An 18687-nucleotide genomic window follows, 5' to 3' on the forward strand; every position below is an offset into this window, starting at 1 on the left:
GTTGGATTCATAGTTGGCTGAATGGTCTTTAAAGATATTAATAATAATAATAATAATAATAATAATAATAATAACAACAACAACAACAACAACAACAATAATAATAATAATAATAATAATAATAATAATAATAATAATAATAATAATAATAATAATAATAATAAAGTTGGAAGGGACCTTGGAGGTCATCGAGTCCAGCCCCCTGCTCAGGCAGGAAACCCTATACCATTTCAGACAAATGGCTGTCCAGTCTCTTCTTAAAAACTTCCAATGTTGGAGCATTCACCGCTTCTGGAGGCAGGTTGTTCCACTGGTTAATTGTTATAACTATCAGGAAGTTTCTCCTTAGTTCTAGGTTGCTTCTCTCCTTGATTAGTTTCCATATTCATGCAGCTTGGAGGAAAGTATCAGGGCTTCTCCCAGGTTTCACATTATTCAATACTTTTATCAATAATTTGGATGAGAGAGCTGAGAAGTTACTTATCAAATTGCAGATGACACTAAACTGACTGAAGATCTAATGCTATTATGTTAAAGGAGATCTAGATAACCTTGAGCAATGAGCTGAAATGAATAGGATAGAATTTAACAAGGAGAAATGTAATGGTAGGGAAAATGAAAGGGAAAAGTACAGGGAGGGAGAAACCTGACTGGGAAATAGTATGTGTGAAAGTTAAACCAGTCCTATGATTTAGGCACTAAAAAGTCAAATACTATCTTGCCTTCATCAACAGGAACCCAGAATCCAATTACAAGAATTAGTTCACTCCACTCTGCTGTTCATACCCCATTTGGAGCCTGCAGCTCTTGAGTACCCCAGTTTTCAAAAGGCAATAACAAATTGGAGCAAGATATTGAAGAAAGTCAAAATTGAGTTCAGAAGAGGACTACCGAATAAAACAGCTAAACGATTTGAGTATGTTTAGCTTTCAGAAGACTGACGGAGGGGAGATAATATAGCAATGTGCAAATATATTTGACTCAGAAGATGGAGTAGACTTAACCTCTATTGCCTCAGAGAGCAGAACCATTGGATTAAGACTTATAAGAAAATAAGTTCAGGTTAGACATCATCCTGACTGTATAAACCAGGGGTAGGCAACCTTGGCTCTTTTGTGTTATATTTCTCTTGTTTGGAAAAAAAAGTACTGGCTACAGCGGAATCAGCGCGTACTACAGAATTTAGAAACAATTTCTGCACTCCGCGCTGAACGCAGAAATCAGAAGCGCGGAAAATAGGTTATGTTAACCATGCGAAAGACCCAATTAAGTTTATGTTTGTTTACGTTCAAAAATTCTGCTCTCTGGCTCGACTCACGCCAACTCCACCCCGCCTTGCCTGTCCGGGAGCAGCACCACCCCCTCGAGGGGCAGAACTATGTTCAAGTTCGGGAAGGTGAAAAGACTCGGCGGAGGTTCGTGACGTTGACGCTGGCTGGTAAGGGAGGACAAGTCGGTTCGAATCTTATCTCCCGCTTGGGCGATGCAGGGTGCGGAGTCGAAGGGGGCGCGGGATGTTCGTCGCAAGGAGGCTTCGGAAAGCGGGTTTGTGATCGTGCTTTCCCTGCGTTATGTAAGCGGAGACTAGGAAGGGCTGTTCTTCAAAAGTGAAAATAAACCGATCAGCATCAGGGACAAGCCTTTTCCCCTGATCCCGAGGGCCCGCACCGGCTTGGATTTCCACTTGACCTTTTAAACTTAAAGCTCTCTCCCTTTAGGTCAGAGGCAGCCCGGGAAAGTGACAGGGTTTCAGTTTAGACCAAAAAGAGAACATTTAAAACGAACAACTTTGCTGACTTCTGGGATTAAGAGGCAATCTGAAGAAGAAACGGTTTCATAAAGGTATGGGGCAGGGGTAGGCAACCTCGGCTCTTTTATGACTCATGGACTTCAACTCCCAGAATTCCTGAGTCAGCTATGCTGACTCAGGAATTCTGGGAGTTGAAGTCCATGAGTCATAAAAGAGCCGAGGTTGCCTACCCCTGGTATGGGGTTAACGGCTGTTAAAGGCCCGGCACTTCAGTGGCCATAATACGCCACTGTGATTTTAAAAAATGGCTTTTCTCATCTGGATTAATGACTTTTACAAGGACTTCTCAAGGATAAGAGAGGTGACTTCAGATAAAATTTAGAGCCCAGTCGATTCAAGCTGATAACACATTTGCTGTTTATTTTAACTGATTTTTAATTATATATTTTTGATATCTGTGCACACCAGACCTTACTGCAGATTGTTAGTACCAATCTTTAGTACAAAATACAAAGCAAAGTGGAGATTGTCATTATTGAAGTTATTTAATATCTCAATGCTATCTGTGATGTTAACCAAGCTTCTATATTGTTTTACACATGTTTACATTTATAAGTCACTGAAATATTATCTATTGAATTAATATCATCCATTCTGTGAAGCATATGCTACCTTTAGGGTTTTCACTAAAATAAAAACAGGAAAGAATGAAATATAAACGTTTTATACAAGTTATGTCTTAAAGATATCTGCTAGCTCTTTCCATGTTTAAGCTAGTGAAATTTTTATAAGATCTTGAGCTCTAGAATTTATGTTTGTGCAGAATTAAAAGAGTTTGTAGATGTAGTTTGATACTGCAGAACAGGAAACACCTTAGTTCTTAAAATCTTAACCCAGTGATTCTAGAAAGGCTAAAAAAAAAGAGTATTTCTGTGTGGAGGGTAAAAATGTAGGCTGAAAGTTAGCCTTATCACTGCTTCGAAAGTGGGAACAAATATTTAAATGCATAAAAATGATCTGAATCCTTTTCTGCACCAAGCCTTTTTTTAAAGGAAATTGAAAATTATTTAATATTTTAAAATACAATCTTTAGTTACTGAAAATGCTTTAGTTACTGAAAATGGTTCTCTCCCTATCCATTTAATTGATTCTGCTCATACCAGTCAGAATACAAACATATCTGTCTGTCAGTCCTCCATGCAAAACCTGGATTTTTTACTTGATTTAATCTGACATAGAAGTAGACACTCTGGCATTTATTAAGAATATTAGGGCCATTCTACTAGTGATTCTCATCTATTCTGCCTGCTAAACTGGTTTACCATGAAGATAAAAGTGCATTAGGAATGTAAAATAATACTTAATCACTGAGAATTCTGACTTGGTGGTAAGGAAAATATTGCTTGTACAGTACTAAATATTGATAATATCAGAATTACTACCCTTCTTAGCTAAAAGCTACAGATCCATTGATCATAAGTTTTCTTGCACTCCGTGTAATATTATTGTTGTACATGCTGAAAAATCACTATCATTTTAACCTGCAAAGTAAGTGATTATAATATGCAGTATTTCTAAACTATCTGAATTCTTTTAACATACCATGGGTTTTTATATCATTAATTTTATATAATGGCACTCTTGGCTGGTTGCCATGTTATGTTTGTTGTACTAGAGATATAAGATATGAAAAAAGCCATTTTATTAGTAACATTAGCTTCAACTGCTTTTCTTTTGCGGTGATGGAAAAGTACTGGAAGTATCTGAAGGAGATGTAGAAGAGTACATGCTATATATTGAGCTTTTTAATGAATGAATAAATAATTAAATAACAGGAAATAGATTATTTAAAAAATGGCAAAGCTGCAAGTTTACATGGTGTGACTCAGAAAATGTTAAAAATTGATGGGACAATATGTTTTGTTTAACTCGTGTGGATTCTGCATCTGGCCTTGATGATTGGAATAATTCTATTTCTATTCCCTTCTAAAGAGAAGGTAACATGTGAATCTTTTTCTTCTTGTGCCATATCCGTTATCGGACGTTGGCGATCATGTTGGCGATCCTGTTTTTATCAGCAGCTGCACGAAAAAGTGCTGCTGAGTTTTGTTCAAACCAGTCCCTTAGATAACATGTGAATGCAAGAACTAAACAGTGGGTTAGCTTGTTAATTGTGCCGGCATGGGAATCTTTGATGAAAGGATATATATTGGGAAAGTGCAGAGCAAAGGTACGCAGACCAGATTTTATTCTTCCATAATCATTATTATTTAAGAACTTTTTATCCCACATTTATTATTTTTATAAATAAATTAAGGCAGTGAGCATATCTAACACTCCTTCCTCCTATTTGCCCCACGACAACAACCCTGTGAGGTGGGTTGACTAGAGAGTGATCAGCTCCAAATCACCCAGCTGTCTGTCATGTCTAAGGCAGGACTAGAACTCATAATGTCCTGATTTCTAGGTTGGTGGCTTAACCACTGAACCAAACTGGCTCATTTTTCATTGAGATATATTGTATATGAGCCCATATTTGCCTTAAAACGTACTATAGTACTGTTGACTTGCAAAGATATTTCCCATATTTGGAAGAATCTTCACAACATACAGTTAGTTCCGAAAACAAATACTAAATGTTTTTCAACATACTTAATAACACATAGTTGCAAAATTACTTATTTTTATACATTTGTTTAATCAAGACATTGTTTCTTCTTTGCATGTCTTTGGAGAGCAGGTGCATCCTTTGCATCCTTTGGAGAGCAGGTGCATCCTCTGCATCCTTTGCAAAGATTTTTTTTATTGTTAGGAATTTATATAGATTCCCTGTAGTCCCAGGAAGATTCCTTTGTCATGTTTCTGAATCATTTTAGATTTTCTTATCATCTACAGGTTGTCCTTGTTTAGGGATCATGGTAATTCAATTAGAAAAGTGGTCACTAAGTGAAAAATCACATGACCACAAAGTGCTTATGATTTTATTTCAGCTTTCCTTTGCTTTAATATCCCAAACAGCCACATGAACCAAATAGCAGGGAAGATTTCCAGAACTTTACTCATGAGGAATCCAGGTAAAGGGGCAAATCTTGCAGCACTTTTTCATCACTCCTTTGGAATGCTCACCCTGGTGCTGAGATAATTAACAAGAAGATAATTGATGTTTGTATTTACATTCATTGGAAAAGAAAGGATTACAAGAGAATAAGTGGGTATACAATAGGGAATATGCATTGAAAGGAAGAATGTGCAAATGGCCACTATTTGCCTAGTGTGCTTCCTGGAAGCCTTTTAGGATGCAAGCAAAAGCCTTTGATGTGGAACTGATTAGGGTCTTGTCAGTGTCAGCAGCATTATGAGCCAGCCCTAGGTTTCTAATCAATTACTTAACGTCACAGAGCTGAGCTTGTTAACTTATGGTTAGAACCTTTTAGGAATGTGCTACACTGCCAAGAAAGCAGCTCAGAAAGAGATGGCTTGCTTAACCCTTACCCTCTGCAAGGGGTGGGCAAACAGGTCAAACAGAACATATTCTAAACCACGGGTGTCAAACTCGTGACGTCACGTGACGTGTCGCAACGTATCGTGACTTTTTTCCCATTGCCAGCAGTGGGGTGGGTGCAGTTTTGGCTTGACGCATCCTGCCCACAGGCCGGCAGCTTGACACCCCTGTACTAAACTGACTGCAAGGGTGAACATCTGACAGAGAGAGAAAGAGATGCTGCATAGCTTGTATATGTGCACCTTTTTCATCACTATCATAACTGAAAGATCGTTGTCAAGACATTACCTGTACATCTCTCAATCTAAGGCTAAATTTCATTTTTAATTTTCAGACTGCTGGCTTTGAGATAAAATCCTGTCCAACATGCTCATAACCAGTGTGTCCCACTCCTAGTTAGCCCCTTTCAAATGCAACCATTTTGTACAGATCCCATCTGATGCTTCTGGCTTTTGTCTCCTGTCATTCATGGATCAGGTTTCTCCTGGACAGAATACTCATCAGATATATCCACGCTTGGATTTATCCATCAGTTGGGTAGAAATGTTATATTGACTTTCCAGTCTAGCCATCCAGCAGTCCTGTTAAACTCAAAAGTGGAAATATTTTCCCCATATCCCCATATCAGCTTTAAACTGCAGTATAACTACATACATAGGAATTACCCAAACTGCAAGGTAGTTCAGTCCTCTGACAGATGTTTGTTCTTTATAAACCACCTAAGATTTTCAGTAATTAAAATCAGTTTAAAGCAGTGTTTATCAACCTTTTTAACCGTAGACTCGGCTCCCAGAATTACCCAGCCAGCATGCTGGCTGGGGAATTCTGAAAGTTGAAGACCATACAACTTAAAATTATTAAGTTGAAACAACTGGCCTATGTCTAAAATATAGACTATTTCCAGTATTTAGTCTACCTTTTTTAGTAGAAAGTATATTCCCGAACTGAGTCCTGCTTGTTTTATTTCATAGTTCTATTTTACTATAATAAGATATTTGGATCTTCCTTGCTTAGTTCCAGAATGGGATAACATTTCAATTACAGTGATGAAAAATAGATTGATGTAGCCCATCTTTATGGGAAGAGGAACTTGAGATTTTCTGAACCAGTTATCCTCCTCCTATAATTTTCTAATTATTATATCCCACATTATTTATTCTAGATGTCTGTTTCTGGAATATTGCAAAGTAGAGAAGAATTACAGTCAGAATTTGGAAGATAAAAACTGTGAGTAAAGAAAAGCTTAAGCCTTCCCAGCTCCTTTTTATTTAAAATTCACATTAACTCTATCTAACACACACTCATATAAATCATCACAGGGGCTGTACTGCATTGATGTGTAAAGTGTTGTTTGCCACTGAATAGTATTATAAAACAAAATTTAGATTTTGTCTCTCCTGCTGCTATAGACGCCTTACATTAATATGTTGCATTCAATAATTTCTTTTCTCTGCAGGTGTTGGATTACTGATGGAATTCATGGTTCAGCCCTAGCTAATTTATGCTCACCATGAAGTGGAAATTATAAATAATTATAACAGGAAAAGAAGAATTTGCAGTTAGGGCAAAGAACATCAAAAGATTTTAGTATGAAATATGTTGCAAATAGTTATTTATAAATTTGGGGGTTTTGTCCAGAGATTTTGAAAATCTAAGAGATCATCTTCAAATTGTTATTGAGTGTAATTATTTGCTTTTTCTGAGTATTGATCTCTTATGCCTAACTACTGAAAATTAAGATTCACTGAGTATATCTAGATGTGTCCATCCTTGTTATTAATTATATGCTTGCGTCCTAGGTAGGTTCTATGGCAAACTAAGAAATAATAAACTCTTTTTATCTAAGAATGTAGTGCCTTGTTCACAAGGATAGTGCCCATTAAATATCACCCACATGCAAGACTGTGATTGCATAATTATCTTTCTTTTTTTCTTTAAAATTAGCCAAACTTTGCTATGGTCTGTATTACTGGGCTTGAGGTAGAAAGATCTAAAGTATTTTCCCTTCTGTTTTTCCAGGACTAACCGGAGGGAGAAATTGTTACTAAATGGGTTCAGAAATCCTACTAGAAAGACAGGTTGTCAGTAGATTCAATCTGACTTACTGTAGGTACATTTTATAGGAGAACCCTTAAAGGAAAGGATCTGCCAAAAAGCTTTTAAAGTGTCCATCTATATAGTGTATATACTATGAAATACTATGCCTATGTCAAAATTAGTTAACATGATAAAGTGGAAATATCACTTTGTTATTTCTTAATATTTTCTAACGGTACCTAGGAGCTTAATTTGCTTGATTAAGCCTCTGAGGTAATGTAATAATGTATACCAAATCAGTATTGCATCTGGTGGTTTTTTTTAAATTAAAGTTAAATGTTTAATTACATTCTGATTGGTATTTAGTTTGTTAACAATTGATATAAACACAAAAACAGTTGAATGTCAATCACATCCGTGTGCCTATTATTATTTTCAGAGGAATAGTGAAAAGTACATGTAAAAATAATGAGAGAAGTGTTTGGAATAGGATTCTTAAAAGAATACTCAAAGCAGATCCCAGTGTGTTCATTGTGGCAGAAATAGCTGGTGGAAAATAACTCTTTCTGTTGTGACTTGCATTTTCTCCCGAGCCAGATAAGATGCCATTCTAAAATAAGAAAGCTTGCTATCTCTACTAGTCCACTCTTGCAGCATAAGTTTTGAAATCTTTGGTGAAGATGGGAGAATCTAAAAGCAAGATGCAACTGGGCTTATGTCAGGCCTATCCCAACTTGGGCTTTTAGGAAAGAAAGACCCTCGACTCCATTTGTAGCGAAAGGTATACTTTTACTAAAGCAAAGTGGTTAAAGCGTAAGCAAAGCCAGAGCTGAATATTCCTGCGTACACCCAGTGATTTTCCCTTCTCCTGGGTCCTCCCCTCTTGATCATTTCATTAATGTCACAATAGTATTCAAACTAGGTGTTTTGGTAAGAGTTCTAAAATTTGGCCCCTCTTTGGAGGCCGTTCGCATTCCATTCTCACGCCTAAGTCATTGGATCTTTCAACCATTGTCTCTTATCTTGGGTTGGCACCTCTGATTCCTTATATATGCCCATTTGCCCAACTCCCACAATAAAAATGATAAAAAAACACAATTTGCAGTTTAACATAGAAAACTTTTAAAAACTTTTAATGTCCGCTCCTAACATTACCCTACTTTCTCCTCCCTCCATAGCAAAGCAGAGCTGAAGTAATGTGATGGCAGATCTGGCAGTTTTGATCAAATATCCCCCCCCAAAATAATTTAAATTTGCTATTTCCCCCCCCCCCAAGTTAAAATTAAAGTAATTTTACAATTAAATATAGAGATGAAACTCTTGAGTTTGGAGTATTTGCTTTAAATATATTTTTGGAGTGTTAAGTTTGAACTAACATTGTCAGATAATCATACAATGCTAAACTGGAAGCAATCTAGACTGTTCTACAGATAATTCCTTTCTCAATTAACCTCTTGGACCTTTAATATTAATGATAGAAAAATAGAGTGTAAGTTGATTATTATGAGTTATGCCCATGGATGACCTATTACCATTTACTGATTAAAACCGCTGCTTTTTATTAAAAATACAAAAAGGCCATTGGTCTGTCTGCAACTGAAAAATAATTATCAGAGCTTTGAACATATAATCACATTTTAGCAGTATTTACTTATATATGCCCATTTGCCCAACTCCCACGATAGAAATGATAAAAAACACAATTTGCAGTTTAACACAGAAAACTTTTTAAACTTTTAATGTCCACTCTGAAAAGATTTTGATTTAACCATCCGTATCATTTTGATCTATTAATGTTAACACCCAACTAAGTCTACATATCTGATTTTGAAAAAGTGAATTTTAAAATTTTGTAACAAATTTGGGAAATAGAACTTGGACATAAACACATGTCTGAATTCATAAATACATTCTATCTGAATGTTTAAAATATTATAGCTGAATTATAATTTCCATATTGATCAAACTTTGTATTTGTAAGAGGTTTTTAAAAAGGGACACAAACTTGCAGATTGTTTTTCTCTAAATTATAGTGTTTACTATTGTGATGTTTTAGATATGTAATTTATGCATATTCCCAGTAGATAAAATGACATTGGTTTAACAAATTATACACATGCAATTCTACACAGACAATTCCAAATGGATCCTTTTTAGAGTCTCTTAATCACAGAACATTAGTACTTTCATTTCAGGGATGACTTGTATCCTGACTGGGGAAGGTGGGGATGGGAAGAAGAAAAAATAATTCTGTTCTAGATTCCAGACTTTTTGTTGGCTATTCTTAGTGATATTCTCTAAAAGCAGTCCTACTTTCTTCCAGCTAATCTTTGAGCAAACCTCACCCATGGTTTTGCTTATTCCCATTGGTTCTTCAGCGATAGACTCCATCACCTACGCACAGGCCATACTGTGCAAAAGCGGATCCAGCAATGTCCAATGTCACAGCTTAACACCTCTGTTCTTTAATATGTTTTCAGCTATAGCAGATATGCCTGCATTCAAGTGTTTCCATTAGGCCTGACGCTTCTTGATGTTTACATGACTCTAAGTCTGGTTTTGCCACACAGGGAAATTATCTTGCTACAGGAATACTTTTCCTCTTCTTGGTTTATCCTGTCCCTGCTTTTAAGAATTCCGTTTTTTTCTGGATATTCTTCCATGCAATTGTCATATTGTGGAAGATGAAAAATGAACATGAATATTCACCATTTTGCTGTTTATATGTTGTGGAGAAGTATCCCTTAAGACATAGACTATGATTAGAAATGACTGATGTGAGCTTAACCAGTTTTACATATATTTCTGGGTAGATTAGCAGATTTTAGAGGAATAAAACAGAATTAGTTGGTATCCAGTATGATTACATTGCTCAAACTATGTAAGACTTTCCTTGAGTAACAGTTCTATGAAACTTAACTTATTTTGCAGATTAGAATTGGAGAAAAAAAAATAGAACAATGTTGAATATTTCTTAATTTAGGTTTCTGACCAAAACTTCTCGTTGTTTATTATTGCTTTGTGACCACCTAAGGGGTGGGCAAGTGTCTAGGTATGGTCTTTGGAAAAATACTGTTACATTTGAAGGGCTCCTGGCATTAACGTTACATAACTGTACAAAAGTAAAAAACCAACAACACTCTGTTGTCAATGTATTGTTTTACCCAGGTTTATTTAATGCAAGTTGATTCAACAGCAGTAAATCAATTATAGAATATACAAAGTTCATGAAGAGAAAAAATATTTGACAATATGTGGCACAAAATGGCAATTACTACTGAGCTATATGTTAAGGAATATAACTCAAAAAACCTTAAGCTTTCCTTGTCTGTTAAACCCTGTTTAACTTCTAGAGGGTTTTATATGTTAAGACAGTGCTTTAAACTTAAATAAAAAGTTAGCACTAAAGTGAAAAGGTCTTATATGAATGGGCCTAAAACCAAGGATGGACTTCTACCCCTGAATGATCCAAATAAATAAAACCAGTTATTCTCTAACTATTGAATTGGTCCAAAACATTGATGTATAATCTCTAAAATAGTTAGTTTCTGGGTCTGCCAATCTACAATTTAACTCTCTAATTGTATGTAATTGTATGTAAGAATAGTTTAGCTGGGAGAGGATGCACCCAAGGACTGCACTGGAATTTTGGGGTTGCAATCTAAAAATAGTAAACTGGGACAAGACAAAACTGATTTCATGTCATTTGCACTTAAATTCAAATAAAATGAAGACTAGATATGCAAGATCATGCAAAATGAATAGCAGCAATATAGCTGGAAATTTTGTGAACAGTATGCTCAGCTTGTGATATTGCAGTATAGGATTTCTGGAGCCATGTGGATGCTTAATTTGACATACTTACTGAGCAGAAATGAGTATTTTTAGCCATAGGCTTTCTTTTGCTTTCTTCATTGTTGTACGCACATTATCACATTATAACTACCAAAGAAAAAGTTATATTTCTAAAGTATTTCTTTAAAGCAATAATCCTTACAACTGTGATTCTTTCTTTGATCTAATGTTCTACTTCAGTGTCTTTATTTAAAATACAATGGATTTTCTGTAGATTAGTTTATATTTAAAGGTCCCAAATTTAATAGATTTTTTTATGATGGAAATTGGAAAAATAATTACTTATAAAGAGATGTCACTATCAGAATAAGCAGCAACCTCTAAGCCATGTAGCAGCAAACTGCTTTCTGAATATGAAGACCGATGAAAAACACCCAATAATTTGTTCATCTGAGGATTCTAGGGATATTTCTTTTTTTCTTTTCTGTTTGAGAAGAATCAGTGCCATACTAACAGTTGCAGAATAACAGAAACAATTTTGTATTCTGGGCTTGAGGTGAAAGAAAATGATATATTTTTCTTTTGTATTCTTTAGCATAGTTAAGGAAACATTCTCAGAAGAAAATAAATAATCCAGTCTTGTCTTTAAACGAAGAAATTCTATTTTAACTTGTGGAAAGCTAGTTACAGAAGAGGTTTTCCTTGTGTTAGATTTCCCTGAGACCTGAAAAGTATCTCTCTCCACCCTTGCTTTTGTCTTTGTTATTCTATTATTCAGTCTTATAGATTGACAGAATTTTATGTAGAAGTCTTTTGGGTATATAGATGGACATAACTTAAATGGGTTATATCAGTCTATTTCAAGTGTTCCTACTATTTCCAATGTTCAGAATATGCTATTTCTGTAGCCAAAGCTTCACCATCTACTAAGAGAAGAATTAACATCAGGCTTGATTTAAAAAAAAACAAAAGTTTCTGGAAATGCAAAATAGCATTAAAATTAACGCCTAAAGGAATGGGACAAAAAGGTCAAGGAGAATTAATTGAACTTGATAGACATGGCAGGCTGAAAAAGATGAAATGCAGATAGAAAACTATGGGGGAATGGAACAGTTCTTCGAATCCTTATCTGAGTTTGTTTCAGGTACCAATTATCTGTGCAACTGTGCAGAATCATATAATTGACCAAGTACATTTAGAGAATCAAATCCAACTGCCTGCACAGTGCACAAATTTTAAAAAATCAACCTCCATGTGAATTCATTTGCCTGCCTGAGTAATTTGTACCATTATTGAATCTGTTGTTAATTTTTTCCCCTAACATTTAATTGAAATCTCCCTTCCTATAACTTTTCATAATTCTTTGTCCTGCACTATGGAAAAATAAGGAAAAGATCTTGACTTTCTTCTGTATGACATCTTTCTAGGTATTTGAAGAATGGTTATTACGTCTAATACATCTTTGTTTTCTTCTTAACTCTAAACATACCCAGTTGTTTCACACTAGTCATCTGTCCATCTTTGTTGTCGTTCTCTGAACCTGTTATCATTCTTCTGAATTATTTTGACATCATGGTGCTGATAATTGTGAACCTTATCTGTTAAGCAATTGCAACTGGCAGATCCCAGGAGGGGGTTCTTTTCTGCCATGGTGCCAGCCTTATGGAATCTTCTTTCCCTGGAAGTCAGGTTATTAATTATTTATTATTTTCAGAAATAATTGAGAAACCTGAATTAATTGTTACAATTGTTATTTTATCCTTTCAGATGAATGGTATGCTATTGAAAATTAGTTGGTTCAATGAAACATCTGACACCCCTCATTCTTCTTGCCTGTGGCTCCTTTAATCCCATAACAAATATGCACATGCGCTTATTTGAACTAGCAAGAGATCACCTTCATCAAACAGGTTAGTTTATTTAAAGTCTTCAAAAACTGAGTGTGCTATGTTGCAATAAGGAATCATTTGTATCTCCAAAAATGGGGCAACATTCCACATTGTTTCAACACATTTTAATTTCTGTTAATTAAAAGTTCAAAACTTAGACCAACTACTTCACAGCATCTAAATTGAAAGTTTACACATTTACTCCTTCTTGAAATAAAACTGATGATAAGGAAATATAAAATTGTTCTCCGTCAGTATAATTAAGTTTTGCCAATGGTTCAATAGAATAATTGCAGACTAACTTGTGATAAAAGGGGTCTTAACTCCTCTCCCAGAAGCTCTCTTTCTCTTTTCAAGGTGCCATGAAACACTTAAACTGCAATGTCACATCTGTATGCTAATTTTATCACTTAAGCTAAAGAAGTGATATAGTCTGCAGTTTTAACTAGGAAGAGAAATCAGAAAAAAGCCCCTATATATTCATTATGACTTTGAACTGTTTCTTCAAAATAGAAAATACAGAAGAGGAAAAACCATGTTTTAGCTGCTTCTGTGTTCTGCCATAATGAGATCCAAGTAGCTAATGATCCAGGTAGTTGACTGGGTTATGTTCACTCAAGCACTAGCAATAATCTAAGATATGGATGAGCAGGTTCATTCAGTCTCAATATCACTAATAAATGGACTGTAAGACATGAATGCTTGGAAAACATCAGGAAATAGTTCACAAGCAATAGCAGTCAATGATGGGCAATCTAGAAATATTGTTTTAATAGTATAGTGATACATAAAGTCATTCACAGTTAAGGCTTAAATTTCAAGGTTAACCAGAACCTTATAGTTTCCCTTTTCGATGATGATGCAAATAATGAATATATTGATATCTCTGTTAGTTGTGGAAATAGAAGATAATTCTTACAATGCTAGATAAGATTTCAAAGAGAAGCTATGTTTTTCCAATGCATTCCTTTTTTAAATTATTTTTTCATTCTTTTGTTGACTCTTATTGATGGCACCTGGTAATTGAAGATTTTTCTAAGAATAGAATACACAGCTATAATGAGATCCTTTCAGTGTTTAATGGAGACCTTTCTATTTTCACTTTTGCCAATATTGGTCTCTCTTTATGGTGTTACAAGAAAAGGTTGGTATCTAAATCATGTTTAAATATCTTGTTTTTTGTTAATATTAGATAGACATCTTTGCTGAAAAATGGCTTTGTCCTGGAAAGAATAACTGAATAAGGGTCTCAGAAACTGCTAGAATCAAATGATACCCTGGTGTAAACCTTTTTTCTGTCCACTCAGAGCAAGCTACTCATTTTTAAAATATTTTTATTGAGGCAAGATAGAGAGCTAGATGGAACTATACGAGGTTCTTACAGATGTTTTATTCTATCTAATTCCCATGTGTAAACAGAATAGGGTGGAAATGAGATTGTTTTGAAATTTATTCGATCTCTCATCCTGCAAAGACATGGGCTAGTGGTAAAGTATATTCTCTCTTAGAGTTTTCTTTGAATTATTTACTTTTAGGGGATAGAAAAAAGATTTGTTTCATATTACCATTTAACATAGTATTTCTTTCATTATCTCTAATTTCTGTTAAGGAACAAAAACTCAGTATTTCTTTCATTGTCTCTAATTTCTGTTAAGAAACAAAAATAAAGTTCTGTTTTATTCATACCAGTGGATGAATTTTATGTAATGATTTCTTAAATATAATGGATAGATCTATATTTTAGTGAATAATATATACTATTGTATTTTATTATTAATGTGCAACCTTATTTATTTCCATGTCGTATGCTTGTTTAGGATTTTTTTTCAATGTGATTCAATTTATTGTTCTATGAATGACTTTTAGTACTGACTGATGGTATCTGATGCCAATATTTTTTGGCACTCTCTTATGGCTAACAGTCTCCACTCATGTATTCTTCTGAACATTATTATCTTGCACCACTTGGTATGATTTAAAGATGTCAGAAATGATCTATATATTTTATCTTTAATGAAATCTTTCTTGTAGAATAAAATCATGGGAAGAATGTAAAATGCATTTGGGGAGAAAATACCGTACTAAAGAGTTGCTCAGCTCTTTATCAATTGAGATGGATGCTAAATGTATGGATGTAACTCTTCCAAGACTTGATCAGCAAGTCCTAGTTGAAGTTGAAAGTGTTAGATCTGGCAATATTCTGTTTAAAAAGAAAACTCTTTCCTTCAATATCCTCCTTTTATGGAAAGAATAAATGATTACACAAATGTGCCATAGCATTTAATATTTTAAAATAACAAGAAAAAAGTCAAGGAAACAGTCGGTCCACTAAAGAGAGAAGATGGCAAGGAAGTAATAGGCAGTAGAAACCAGAACTTCTTGATTCTTTCTTTGCATCAGTCTTCACACAAAAAGAAACTATAGCCCAGCCTACCAAAAACATAACTGTAAGACAGCTAGAAATAAAAATTAAAATAAGAAAGAAAATGGTAAGAGAACACCTGTCTGACCTTGATGAATATAAATCACAAGGACCTGATGGATTACATCCCAGAGTTCTGAAGGAGTTGACAGATATTATCTCAGAACCATTAAACCATATCTTTAAAAAAATCCTGGAGCACTGGGAAACTACCAGAGGATTGGAAAAGAGCTGATGTGGTTCTCATTTTCAAAAATGGGGGGGACAGACCCAGGAAACTACAGACCAATCAGCCTAACATCAATACCTGGGAAGATACTGGAAAAAACATCAAAAAACAGATCTAGAAACATCTAGAAACAAATAAAGTTATAACTTGCAGCCAGCACAGGTTTGTTAAAAACAGAGCATGCCAAACCAATCTTATTTCATTATTTGACAAAGTGACTAAATTAGTAGACCAGCAAAATGCTGTGGACATAGTATACTTAGATTTCAGCAAGGCATTCAACAAAATACACCACAATTTACTTCTTGATAAACTAGAAAAATGTGGGATAGACAGCATCACCACCAGATGGATTTGTAACTGGTTGACAAACCATACTCAACAAGTAGTTCTTAATGGTACTACATCTACATGGAGGGAAATAAGCAGCGGGATACCACAAGGTTCAGTCTTAGGGCCATTACTCTTAAATATCTTCATAATGACTTAGATGAGGAAATAGAAGAGGAACTCATGAAATAAGCTGACAGGAATAGCCAACACCCTAGAAGACAAGCTCAGGATCCAAAAAGATCTTGACAGACTTGAACAACGGACCCTATTCAATAACATGAAATTTAATGTGCAGAAAAGCAAAGTTTCACACCTAGGCAGGAAAAACCAAAGGCACAGGTACAGAATAGACAGTAACTGTGAGAGGGATCTTGGAGTCCTAGTGGACGATCACTTAAACATGAGCTAGCAGTGTGTGGCAGCAGCCAAAAAAGCTAATAAAATCCTTGGTTGTATAAACAGGCATAGAATCAAAATGACATGAAGTATTAGTACTGCTTTATAAAGCCTTAGTAAGGCCACACCTGGAATATTGCATCTAGTTTTGGTCACCACATTACAAAAAAGATGTTGAGACTTTGGAAAATGTGCAAAGAAGAGCAACTAAGATGATTAAAGACTTGGAGATTAAACATATGAAGAACGATTGCAGGATTTGGGTTTGCCAGTCTAGAGAAAAGAAGGATTAGGGGGAACATAATGCAGTATTCCAGTATTTGAGATGAAGAGGGGGAGGATGGGTCATCTTATTTTCCAAAGCACCAGAAGGCAAGACAAGAAACGATGGAAACTAATCAAAGAGAGAAGCAACCTGGAATTAAGGAGAAACTTTCTAACAGTGAGGACAATTAACCAGTGGAACAGCTTGCCTTCAGAAGTTGCAGGGGCTTCATCACTGGTCACAGCCACCTATCTGAAATAGTATAGGGTTTCCTTGAACAGGGTGTTGGACTAGAAGACTTCCAAGGTTCATTCCAGCTCTATTCTGATTGATTGAAAATAAAATCTTACCAAGAGTAGTTAAACCCATACTCTGTATTGTGAGACACTCTTGGCATATAAAACTATTTGCTGTTAGTTTTTCTTTAATATTATATAATTACTAAATACATTCAGTTTTAGAGGTAGCATTTGCAATGTAACATTTTTCAGATTCTTGTTCATATTGAAGACTTCTTTAATTTAAAAGCTATGTAGCTATGTAATTCAATATTACAACACTACCTTAATATCTAATTCAATTGATGAAGAATAATCTTACAATGTCTAATATAGAAATACAAGAATGGATTTAGCTAGTGCTTGACACATTCTGAATGCCATATATTTATATGAGCTCTTGTAGATATATTAACATTTTTGGACAGACACATAGACACACACAGACACAATATTGCAAGACCATATTTAGAATACTAAAATCTCCCAAAATTAGATGATAATGGAAAATATTATTACCAATGGAACCCCAAGAAACATTTAGATTCTTATCTTTTTGTTTTTCGTGTATTATTTTGATATGTTTATATTGTAATCAAAAGGATGGCACATATTGTCACTAAATAGACATAAAAAAGCTTTTCTAGCGGCAAGATGTAATTCTGATAACAACCATTGCCCTTTAATCCTCAAACAGATTCTAAACATCTTTTGAGATTTCAGGTAACAGAAAGGAAATGGTCTGTGTACTACTATTCTCTTCCTCATTTTCTCAAGGATTCTATTCTTGAGAATACCATTACATTCTATTTAAACCAACAGCTATGTAAAGAAAATGCCTGATCCCAGGTGCCAGGTTGGTGTTAGAATGTATTAATGTCATAGCAATTGCTGGCATCATTTTTTTTATTTCCCATTACAGAATGAATGAAACTTGGAAAAATTAAATACTGCATGGTAAGATATTATCATGTAATCTAAAGAAAAGATTAGAGCTTCATTTAATAACTCTCTTTAGTCTTGCAACAGAATCATCCTCAAACTTCTGAAATGCAGAGGCTTCTGTAAACATAAATTTAAAACCCTTTATGCAGTGGTGGGATTCAAATATGTGAACAACCGGTTCTCTGCGTGGATGCCACTTCTGGAAGTCCATTCTGGGCCTGGGCAACAAAAAATTAGCTACTGGTTCTGCCGAAGTGGTGCGAACTGGCTGAATCCCACCACTGCCTTTATGTTGTGTTTATACTTCGTTTAGCTTTCTTTTTAAAAAACTGCTTAATAATGGAAGGTCGGTCTCCAGAAATTGCATCTAAAGCTCTAATAGTATGCTTCTTGCTTTATTGTGCACTCTTTCCTCAAAAAACCATCACTAGACTTCTAGAATATCTCCAGCCTTCCCATTTTAAGGAAAATATGTGTGTTGATGACATCCAGCTGTACTTCTCTGGCTTTAGATGACTAAATAATGCTGTTAGGTCTGTCTCAGTGTCCTGTATTGAGAGGCACTGCACACAAGACACTCATGCTTATGAGTAGATTATTGTAATATGATATACATATGGCTGCCCTTAAAGAATATCCGGAACTTGCAACTAGTATAAAATGCAATGGTGTGAGAAATTATGGGTATTCTTCAATATATCCATGTTACACTTTTGTTACATGAGCAGAATTAGCTTCCAATAGCTTTTGAGGTGCAATTCAAATGCTGGTTGTCACCAGTAAAACCATTTAAAAATAGGCTAGGATATTTGAGGGAGAGCATGTCTCCAATTGTTTCTAACAATA

General features: G+C 35.0%; 1 protein-coding gene across 3 annotated transcripts in view; it reads left to right on the forward strand.

Annotated features, from left to right (window-relative positions):
- Positions 1-1374: 1374 nt before the first annotated feature.
- The window catches only part of NMNAT3 (nicotinamide nucleotide adenylyltransferase 3), a 33859-nt gene continuing 16546 nt past the window's right edge, over positions 1375-18687 (forward strand). For 2 of the 3 annotated variants that reach the window (XM_015821277.1, XM_015821261.1), the window contains exons 1-3: positions 1430-1545; positions 6415-6479; positions 12852-12994. In XM_015821277.1, coding sequence (XP_015676763.1) covers positions 12886-12994 — 109 coding nt within the window. In that variant the 5' untranslated portion in view covers positions 1430-1545; positions 6415-6479; positions 12852-12885. Of the gene's footprint in view, positions 1546-6414; positions 6480-12851; positions 12995-18687 lie in introns of all 3 variants that reach the window. The other variant, XM_015821269.1, reaches the window with a different exon arrangement.

The sequence above is a fragment of the Protobothrops mucrosquamatus genome, unplaced genomic scaffold (genome assembly GCF_001527695.2).
Source record: "Protobothrops mucrosquamatus isolate PMUCROS unplaced genomic scaffold, P.Mucros_1.0 scaffold_163, whole genome shotgun sequence".
NCBI classification, from domain to species: domain Eukaryota; kingdom Metazoa; phylum Chordata; class Lepidosauria; order Squamata; family Viperidae; genus Protobothrops; species Protobothrops mucrosquamatus.